General features: G+C 46.5%; 1 protein-coding gene across 3 annotated transcripts in view; it reads left to right on the forward strand.

Annotated features, from left to right (window-relative positions):
* Positions 1-11358, forward strand: part of Galnt14 (polypeptide N-acetylgalactosaminyltransferase 14) — a 222558-nt gene that overhangs the window by 182593 nt on the left and 28607 nt on the right. For all 3 annotated transcript variants that reach the window (XM_031355843.1, XM_031355840.1, XM_031355842.1), the window contains exons 7-9: positions 5728-5815; positions 6620-6704; positions 9576-9679. In XM_031355843.1, coding sequence (XP_031211703.1) covers positions 5728-5815; positions 6620-6704; positions 9576-9679 — 277 coding nt within the window. The remainder of the gene's footprint in view (positions 1-5727; positions 5816-6619; positions 6705-9575; positions 9680-11358) is intronic.

Genomic DNA, 11358 nt, shown 5'->3' on the forward strand with positions numbered 1-11358 from the left:
TCTCTCCAATCTCATTGTGTACTTCTTGCTACTCTGGATCTCCCTATGTAAATCAGGCTGGCTCTGAGATCTGCCTCCAGAATTACAGGCTGCACCAACACACCTGGCATTTGTTTGTGTGTGTGTGTGTGTGTGTGTGTGTGTGTGTGTATGTGCACGCGCGTGTGCGCGCGCGGGCATGTGTGTCCTTTTTGCTCACTGTATTTAATTAAGGTTGCTTGCATGAGCATGAGTGGAGGATTAGTTACTGAACCATAGGCAACTTATCAGTGGCTACACTACTGGGGAAAATGAATTTCAGCCCTTCCCCTAACATTCATTAGCTGCGCATAGACTAACAACAGTGGGAGGTGGAACCGCATGAGCTTCTCTTCCACCCATGATAAAAGTAGAGATGTGCCCAATTTTATGGGAGTCTTTATAGGGAGTCTTTAGTAGATAACCAGTTTTGGGATTTAAGGAAGTTCATCCATAAGGAGTCTGAAGCCCTTTCTAATCCCAATGGCTCTAAGTCCATCTGGAAGAACTCCCTGAGAGATGCTTTTCATTTCTGTCTGCCACCAGCCTTGCCTACAGGCTGGCAGTCTTCTTTGCTTTCTCAAATGGGAGTTTGACTTCCTGCAGCCAAACACTCCTCTGGGAGTCATTTGGCTCCAGGATGGAGCTTAGATCCTTGGTCCCTATCATCTGCTGAGCTCAACTTTTCACAGTGAGGAGATTAGTGAGGCAGGCCCCAGGACCAGACCAGAGAGCCCTCTGTGGGCTGCTAAGATTACCTTGAAAGTCCTGCCTCTTGATGCTATAGGGCAGGCCCTGGGACAGCCCCACAAGGATAGGAAATGTGTAATCATTCCAGCTGTGTTTTTGGGTTTCTTTGTATAAGCCTTGTCTCCACATAGAATGTGATGTGATCTTGTGAGTGGAAATGGAAAACTTGGAGATTGAGATTTTCAAAAATAGAACAAAACAAGAAAGAAGCTAGGCTTGGGCTCTCCTCTGCCATCCTCGGCTGGAACACCTCCCTAATTTCCCTCCTTTTCCCCCTAATTACTTGATATTAGGAACACTCACCAAGTTGGTTTCTGGTGTGTGTGTGTGTGTGTGTGTGTGTGTGTGTGTTTTAGCATAAGTTTCTTTCTTCTGCCTCCTTCCCTATGTATTTCTTTGATGGGAAGGAGATTTCAAGAATTCTCAAACCTTTCAACATCCAGAAAATGTATATAAATAATAATTTTTGTATCCTTCAACACCTTTGCATGTATTTTCCTCTCTTGCTTCCTTACTTGAGCTCTATTAAAAAGACAGGATCATTTTACAAATAATAGTGTGACTTGCCTTTGCTTCACAGATTTACAAACAGAATCCCACAGAATGTGCCAATCTAGTAAGATTATATACATTTCTACATGACAGAACCCAAATAGAAATCCAGATATTTTGTAGACAAATGTATCCCCACCCCAGTAGGACCTCCATAATGACCCCTACCTCCAGATTCTTGAAAATGAATGATTTGGATGTAAATTGATCCTCCACCCTCTGCCAACTTATGTATTTGAAGATTTGGTCCCCAGCTGTTGGTACGGAGCTAGTGGGAGGAGTCATCTAGCAGGAGGAAGTGGATTTCTGAGGGTGAGTCTTATCCCCTCTTCCTATTCTTTCTTTGCTTTCTGATCTAGGGAAATATAACCAAGCAACCTCACACTCTGCCTTCCACAAGAGCTTCTGGTGCTGTTCCGTGCCTTCCTTGCCGCACAGAGCCCAAATAGATCCTTCCTTTCCTTCAGTTGCTTCTTGTTAAGTATTTGTTCATAAGGAAGAAAACTTAACTAATATATCACACTTCCCCCACCAGGCCAGCTGAGAGACCCCCTAGATTGTTTCTAGACTCTGAGTGAAATCACTCCACGATCTTTCCTAGACTGTGGGTCTCCTTATTCATCTTTATCTCCTGACAACTCCTATACCAGGGGAAGACTCAGGAGAGCTGGTGACAGCCTGAGAGAGTGCTTCTAGAGGTTTCTGATTGCCCATTCGCAATATGCTTTAATTATGTGAATCGGTGAGGGAACATGAGGTATGATAGCAACCATAATTGATGGCTACCACTGGGTACTCTCAGCCTCTTTCCTCCTGGTAAGAGGGGGTAGGCAGGAGACATATAGGGGCAGGAGGAAGAGTGGGAACATGCTTGGGTTTTCAAGGTGGGGGAGAAAATGGGGGCCAGGGAATAGTCAGGGGTTCAGCACAGGATTTCACCAGCTGCTTGCTTATACTCAAACCTGAGCCTAACTTTCCAGTTATACTCTTTGAGGGGCACACAACAGGAGCCTCTGATGACTCTGGGTACTGTATTGAGGCTCTCTCCATCACTGAGCCTACAGCTTGAGAAGCTATCCTGTCAAGCCATAAGCAATCCATGGGTTCCCGCCATCACCTATTCAATATCCTCTGAGCGACTGATCATCTCCCCTTTAGCCAAATCCATCGAACATCTGCTGCCTGCCAGGGTCTGAACTAGACCTGAGAGACACACCAGAGAGTGAATACCAATCCTTTCACACAGATAAATCATATTCTGGTCTGGGTGACTCATTCACAAAGGCTTTTATTGCCTCTTTCAAGGTAATAACACCACATAGCACTTGCTCCATCCAAAACAGACCAGACATTACAGCTGAGGGGTGATGGGAAGCCCAAGACACAAGTCCTCAGTGGGTAGGAGGGTGCTTGTTTCCTGACAGGGGAGCCTGCCACGACTGTGGACAAGTACCCATGTGGAGGCTGAGACCGAAGGCTCGAGACTTGGTTTTTCATTTTGATTTTCTTTAAATAAGGAAGGGAGTTTCATTTCCAATAAGACAAAAGAAAACAGAATTATTATAGACTAGGAGTCCTCAAGAACATTCTCGGGCTCAATGCAAGGGTTTACCAGTCAGCAAAGCTTACCTACTTGTGTTTATCATTATCTACAGTGAAAGGAAGCAGGTTACCAGCAGCAGGAGGAAGGGCCCTGGGGAAAGTTCCATGGTGCGTATTTAGCTCTCCTCTCCCAGAAGGGTTCCAGAGACAGTGTTTGCTTCTTCTGGAAGAACCCTATGACAGACACCCCAGGGTCGGGGAGGGGAGTATGGCAACCAGAGAAGCTCCCCTAGACATTGGTATCCAAGCCTCTAACTGGCCTTCAGTCGCATACATGAGCCTGACCTTCACGGTCCTCATGGTCACCATGTGGCTACAGAGATCAAGTTGGTACTTCCTGGGACAAAACCCCTTCCGTACACCAACCACACTGTTAGCATAATGTGGCCCAAGACTCACAGGTCAATGATGACCGTCTTCTGGGCAGGATGTTTCAAGGGCTTAAAGGTTATCCCTAGCAGCTGGGCACAGACTAGACATGCCTCTGAGCATGTTTAAATCTTTTACTGTGCATGGGTCACTGAAGGGATCTGTGCAGCTGCAGAAGTCCCTGAATTCAGGAGGGAAAGAGAGAATGAAGACTTTGTCAGAATATTTCTCTGAAGCTTTGATTTTATTTTAAAAATAAAGTGTATGAGTACTGTGCTCAGACACACATCAGTGGCTAGAGGGTAGCACCAAAGAAACCACAGCACCCAGGCAAGTGCAGTGTTGACAGCTGACAATTTCACAACGTCCATGCAGCAGAAGTGGTACCTTGGCTCTAAGCATTCCTCGCCACCTGGGCCGATTGGTTTTCGGCAGCACCTTGTTACTGTCAGAGTGAGTTGGATGTGGGAGGCTCAGGGCCAAATTAAGTCTGTGAACTTAGAATCAAGTGCTCAGTGATTCTGGAGTTTAAAATAAGAAGACAACCTCATTTGGAGGAGAAAAATTGAACCTGGAAATTAAAAGGCTTCAAGGAGAAGCAGAAGTTCCTGAAGCCTGAGATAGCCCAAGGGTGGTAGGTGTATAGGAGAGCTTCCTTGAGATGAGCTAGCCTCTGCAGGCCACTTGACTTTCAGTGTGAGATCCAAGAGTTGTCATGTTCCCAGATTGCTTATACCACTGTTGGGCTGATATCCCTGTTGTATACTCCCCTACAATGGACAAGCAGTAGGTTTGGTAGCCCCCACGAACTGAGGATGTGGGCTTGGTTATTTTGAGAATATGATGCTTTAGATATTAGTTTATATTGAATTATGTGTATGTGTGCATCTGTATGTGAGTATGTGTATATACACATGTGTGGAGGTGCCCATTGCCCATGAAGGCCAGAGGCATCAGATCCTCTGGAGCCGGAGTTATAGATGTTTGTAAGTCTCCTGATGTGGATACTGGGAACTGAACCCAAGTCCTCTGGGAAGATCAGGAAGCACTATTAATCACTGAGCCATCTCTCTGACCCTCTCACCTGATGACTTTGATAGCTACAAACTGGGGAAGGGTTAAGAGATGAAACTGCAAAGCAAAATGCATGACTTCTTTTTTAAATTGACATAATACTTCTACATATTCATGGGATATTAAGATATGGGGTACTGAGCAACATTTCCATATATGTATACAAGAAGTAGTGATCAAATTAGGCTAAACATTAATCATCTGTCACCTTAAACATTGATCATCTCTTTGTGTTGAGAATATTCAAAGTCTTTTCTTTATCATTTGGAAATATGTAATAAATTATTAAAATCTCTGCCGTCTTCTCTGCCGTGATGGAGAACTGTAGGACTTATGTCTCCTTTCCCTGAATTTTGGTGCCTGTTATCAATTACATCTGTGTGCTCCCACCCCACTACCCTTCCCGGCCTCTGGTGATATCTGTTCTGCTCAAAAAATACCTTGTGTTCACATTCATCCATGGAGGCAGGCTTGGATGGCCTTATAGTCAGTGGTAAGAAATGTACCTTATGTTAGAGGTGATTGAAGGCCTGGGCAATTGAGTAGCATGGCCAGGTTAGCAGAGCAGAAAGAGCGCAGGCAGACACACACAGAAAGAAGGAAACAGAGATGGGGAAGGACGTAGAGCTCCACTGCAGTTCTCTATGCAAGAGTCAGTGTGCGCTCAGAAGAATTAAAGTAGTGGTTCTGAAACTGTGGGTGTCCGTCAACTTCTTTGGGAGATCACATATCAGCTACCCTGCATATCAGCTATTTACATTATAATTCATAAGAGTAGCAAAATTACAGTTATGAAGTAACAACGCAAATAATTTTATGATTGGGGGTCACCACATCATGAGCAACTGTATTAAAAGGTCGCAGCACTAGGAAGGGTGAGAGACACTGCTTTAGAGACAGAACCAGAACCTGGTCTGGTTGATGGACAGGGTAAATCTTAATTCAGTGCTAGGGGAGGAGGGTATGGAATGGTCTGTTAATAGAAACCAAAAACTGGAAGGAAGGAGTGTGTGTTGATTGGTGGCAAAGCCACTGTTAAAGAACTGAATGAACGTGTACATGGAAGTAGCCTGTGGCATACTGAGCTGAAGCATCAGTAGGCTGAAACTCAGGACTGGAAATGTAGATATGTTTCTGACTGCCCGCGGGGAACGGCTATTTATTAGCTTGTCTAAGAACCGTAGGCCTCAGGTGAAAGAATTTGGGAACTCAGGTTCCCTTTGGGTATGCCTGGATTGGTTCCATTTTTTTTATCACTACAGAGTAGGATCACTAGTTGATTACACCTCCATTTTCCCAAGTTCCCTAACTCCTAGGCAGCACATCCTCCCTGAAAACTGAATGCAAGTTTTTGTTTTACAGGACTACACAAGGGTTGTGTGCCCTGTGATTGACATCATTAACCTGGACACCTTCAACTATATTGAGTCTGCCTCAGAGCTCAGAGGGGGTGAGTGAGCTAATGCATTTTCCCTCCTCCCTTCCCTCCTCTACAACTTCTTCCTCCTCCCTTCCCCCTCCTTCTCTTGTTCTTCTTTTTCTTTCTCAGTCTTTTTCTTCCTGTTCTTCCCCCCTCCTTCTCCTCTTTCTCCTTCACCTCATCTCAAAGTAAAAAAAATGAAGGAAGACCTCCTGGTTGTCTGACATGCACAGGTATTTATCTAGTCATAAAATTCAGTTCAGCTTGGTCTTTTCTCTTGGGACAGTGAAGGGAAATGATATGGATATAAGCCAGACATCCCACCTCCAGAGCTCTGGCGTTAACCTGGAGCTTACCTCTAGACATGTGGGTGTAGGGGAAGCAAGGAGTCCTGGGTTATGTTGGTCTGCCATCTTGGCGTTTCATCAACCTCTCCCAGAGATGCTCCTCCGCTGATCTCTGCCTAGAACACAGTTCACTTCCACCCAATACTAACTTCGAGGAGGTTTGCACCTAAATCCCCAATTACTCCTTCCTAAGACACAGACCTGTAATTTTTGTCCCATAACTGCCCATTATTGTCACCTTTGTGCCATGTACCCTTTGCCCTTGATTCCTTAACTCTACTTAGCAAGGAGCTTCAGAGAGACTCCAAAGGCTAGAGTGAGAAAAGGGAATTCAGAAAAGTATCTTTCCTGATCCTGACGTGGTCAGACCAGGAGTGGGACTTGCCATCCCAGGGACCAGTTTCCTCAGGAAATGGAGAAGGAGTGGGATAAGGGAGCTCTGGGTGTTCTGAGAAGCCGAATCAACTGGCTCAATGCTGTATTTTAGGCTTTGACTGGAGCCTGCACTTCCAGTGGGAGCAGCTCTCCCTGGAGCAGAAAGCTTTACGCCTAGACCCTACTGAGCCCATCCGGTAAGTCAAAAGGCTGCTGCAGGAGGGGTAGGCAGCTTCAGCTCCAGGTGATCGCTGCCCCATGGTTCAGAAAGGTCCATGCCGGGTGTTTGTTCAGAAGAGTGGAAAAGCAGGAACAAAAGCCTGAGACAGAGCATCTCTGCTCTTTTTCTAGTAGGTTTCTATCTTCATACACGTTTCCGGGTAAGGGATGGGGACTTTTAGAGACCTGTGCTAAGGAGTGGTAACCAACAGTCTACCTTCACACATGACATGGTGGCTTTTACACCTCCTGGTGGCTAACATGTAAGGGTCCAAGATCATCACATTTGGGTCTCTGGTGAGGGAAGAGATGCTCCCTAGGGCCCACGGGCCCAAGGTCTTGGTTGTCAGGATTCAGCTCAGAGAGGGTGGGTTTGTGGAGGCTGTGCACTCTGTAACTGTAAACTGGTATGAGAGCATGGCCAGCACCATGTCCTAACCCATCTGTGCTTGCCCTGTGGGAACATGGCGGTTTGAAGTGAGCCAGCTGGCATGTGGTAAACGGCTCTGCCACATATTCTTTTTTTCAGTTCCATTGTCACCTGGGATAGCAAGTTTTCTTCCTGGAGTTCACAGGTTTTGGCTTAGAATAAAGCATAGTTTCTATCCTGCAGAGGAGCCTGTGGTTTCAGCATTGAGATATGATATTATAGCTGATGTTGTGCTTGAGACTGGTAAGCAAGCTCATCCAAGGCCTCTTGGGAACCTCCAGACTCAAACAGTTCTGCCTCAGAGAGCAGCAGGGGGCATCTGGATTGCTTGAGTAGCCACAGACAAGGCCAATAGACTGGAATCTCTCCATCCAGTCACTTAGGAACACCCAACATTATTCAAGAATGCCTGTGTCTCTGCCCCCCTATTACAGATATTTGATCATTCATTGAATTGATTTATGTTGAACTGAGGATTAGAGGGGTGCCAAAGAGCCCAATAATGGTGGATGCAGAGCTCAGCTATGAAGTAAGACTTGTGTCTCATGTGTCCACTAGCTCTTCCTGTCTCCAACCTTCAGAATCTGGAGTGAATCCAGGAGGGAGAATAGAACTGGCTAACACTCAGGGTACTATCCCTCATCTCTGAAGGGGGAGGAGCTGCCTGCCACCAGGCTGAGCGCTGCACTTTTCTATGTCAGTACACGGAACAGGTTTGGGGTGTGAAAGGGGGGTAGCTCAACTTCAGAAGAGGGGATCAAAGCATGGGCAAAGATGGCACTACCTGGGTGATCCCATCCCAAGAGAGAAAATGCCTTGGGACAGGTCTTCTTATGTATGTGGCTTATCAGGGAGGGAGTGTTTCCAGGATTAGACCAGTCTTCCAGGAGCCTCAAGTAGTCATAGCAAAGGCAAGCTTGGCCTTCTGACCTACCCTCTGGGTTTGCTGTGGAGACAAAACTCCCTTTGCTCTCTGGGCATACTAGAGCAGGGAACACGACGCTGAGTGTTCACAACCCTAGCCTTTAATTCTACTGACATATGTCCTAGTCCTTATAGACTTACCTGGTCAGCTCCTGCCGCTCTTGCCTGCCCGCGTCTTGAACGTTTTCTCTTTCTGAACAGTTTCTCTGGCATCTCTCTGAGCAAACAAGAGCCATGGTACGTTAAAGGAGGCACCCCCCCACACACACACACACATAGACACACATACACACACACACATAAAGACACACACACACATAGACACACATACACACACACAGACACACACACACATACAGACACACAGACACATAGACACACACACAGACACACACAGACACACACACACAGACACACAGACACACATACACTCACACACAGACACACATATACTCACACACAGACACACACACAGACACACACTGACATGCACACAGACACATACACACATACACACACAGACACACACAGACACACACACACATACACACACAGACACATACACACATACACACACAGACAGACACACAGACACACCCATACATACACACACAGACACACATACCCCACACACACACAGACACACATACCCCCCCACACAGACACACACACATACACAGACACAAACACACACACACACAGATGACACACACACATACACACACACACATACACACACACACAAAGAAGGTGTATTAATTTGTTGTAGCATTAGCAACAAGTACCCAAACTGCTCAAATGGCAGAAACATGTGGCATGATTTAGGAGCATCCCCGATGGGGACAGTCATCCCTGATGACTGTCCAGGTCTCTCTACTCTTTACAGGTTGCCAAGTTCTCTCTACTTCCAACACCTTCCTCTTGGTATACTCACATTTGCATGCCAAATTCCCTCTTTATAAGAACCACGGTCACATTGGCTCACCCTAATTACCCTGTTTTAACTTGGTTACTTCTCTATAGAGGTAATCACTTGTCTCCAAATAAGGTCACATCCTGAGATACTGGGAATTAGGATTTCAGTTACACTTTTATTTTGGGTAGGGGGAAGGAATTCAAGATACAGCAGAAAGGTGAAGACTCAAATCATGGAAGTGAGCCCCGGTCAGGACCTGGCTGTGCTGTTCATGGCCCTTCTCTCTGCTCTGCCCCAAGAGCCTCGCTGGGCAGAACTGGAGGAGGAGGGGCAGAGGGAAGCTCCTTGGAGGGGTGTTGATAAGTGATGTCTCCTGACTGCAAGGTCAGGGAATTTTCAAGCAGAGGACAGAACTCTGCAGCAGATCCTTGTTTTAGACAGCCTAAAAATATATTGGCTCTTCTGAAGAGGGACAGAAATCAGGAGGAAATTGCCTTGAGTTCTGGACTCCCAGAACTGAAGAGTTTGAAGTTACTTTCTCATATGATCTCCGACCTTATCTTCCTTCCAAACACACAGGACTCCAATCATAGCCGGGGGGCTCTTCGTGATTGACAAAGCCTGGTTCGATTACCTGGGTAAATATGACGTCGACATGGACATCTGGGGTGGGGAAAACTTTGGTAAGTTTCTATTTAATACATCATGACCTATATAGTTCACTGTAGCCTGAGAACTCCGCGTCCTTAGCCACTGCGTCAACTGAACGGTGACCAGGATCTGGCAGGGGGTGTCTGGGAAATCTGAGCCACTCCTTTAGGAAAAAGACTGGTTGGGGTCGCAGAACCGTGACTGTAGGAAGTGGTCATAGCAGGAGAATCTCTCCAGGGTAAGTAGAGACACCAAGTACCAGAGAAACATGTCCAAGCAGGTTCTGGAAGGAAAAAGCAGGATGTGAAATCCAAGAGAACCAAGATGAATGCCAAGTCCATGGGGCTAGATGCAGATTTGAACTAGAAGCACTGGACTTAGGAGTCTGAAGTTGAAGAAGACTGAAGAGAGGAACAATGTGACAGAGGAATGAGAGAGCAATCCCTTCTCATTGTGGTGCTGGGTTAATCACAAAAAAACAGGAGATAATTTACCCTCACCTTTAGTGGGACAGGAACCAGGGAGGGAGAGGGATTAGCTACTGCATATAGGTGGCCTGCCCTGGCCACGATGGTGGCTGATATTTGCAGCTACAGTGAAAACATCTCAGATGGGAAACTCACTTCATTCATCTAATAACACTAAGTTATCCCCTGCCCTTCTATGTGCAGTGTAGCTTTGATGTAACATCCTTCTTTCTTGGGAGTGCTGTGATTGTCTTGGGGTAACTGAGAATGGCGGTGTGCCATGAGCATGTGAGTTTCTCTCTTGGAAGTGAGACCTGAGAGGAACTAAGTAGCAAGCAGGACCAGAGATGGCATGTGGTTGGCTTTGTCCTGAATATCTCCATCCCTCGGTGTGCCTAGGGCACTCTTATGCAGGAGGCCCACAATGATTATTGGTTGAGTAAACCAATCAGAAAAATTTAAGAGAAGGAATCATTATGTGAGGGGTGCTTTTCCTCTGTGGGTACTGGGAGGTGTGTGAGCGTGGGCCTGGGGAACAGTACACAGGCCAGAAAAGTGATCCACGGGCTCCTCCTGGCACTCAGCTGCCTGGCATTAGCCACTGCCTTTGTTGTCTTCTGCCCCTGCCCTCAGGGTGTTTTATGGCTTTCTTCCTCATTCACTAAGAATTATTTCCCAGAAATTTATGGCTTTGGCCTAACCCACAGCATCTGTTCTCCCAACCTGGGCAGTATAGGGGAGAAATCTATCAGGGAATTGGTCTCTTGCCAAGTAAGGGTCAGACTGGAAGCATAGTAAACAAATCTGGATCTCCATAAGCCAACAGGTGTGGAATGTGACAGGAATTGTGGATGTGCTGGTGTGGGGTTCAAGGCTAAGTCTGCCTATGCCAGCCTAGGGGAAGCTGGGTATCCCAGCACTCCGTACCCCAGGCAGCACGTAAGTGCTCCCTGCAGCCCTCTGTTAGATAACAGTGGTCCAGTCTCTGCCCTAAAGCTGCTCGTAATGATTCAGAAACGTTCACTGCCTGACACATTCTGGGTCAAGAAGTTTTATGAAATGAATTGTGAGAAAACCCTTCAAAGTTACAGCTCAGCTCCATACAGTTTGTCTGCTGGGGTTCCTCCTGTCCTCTTGAACTGCACGAGGTGAGGATGATCCCTCTTGGGTGCAACAGTCGCATTTGGATGCAAGGCAGCATTGTCATTTGCAGGATGGCACATCCAGGTCCGACTTACCAGCAC

This window comes from Mastomys coucha, unplaced genomic scaffold (assembly GCF_008632895.1).
Source record: "Mastomys coucha isolate ucsf_1 unplaced genomic scaffold, UCSF_Mcou_1 pScaffold6, whole genome shotgun sequence".
Lineage (NCBI taxonomy): Eukaryota > Metazoa > Chordata > Mammalia > Rodentia > Muridae > Mastomys > Mastomys coucha.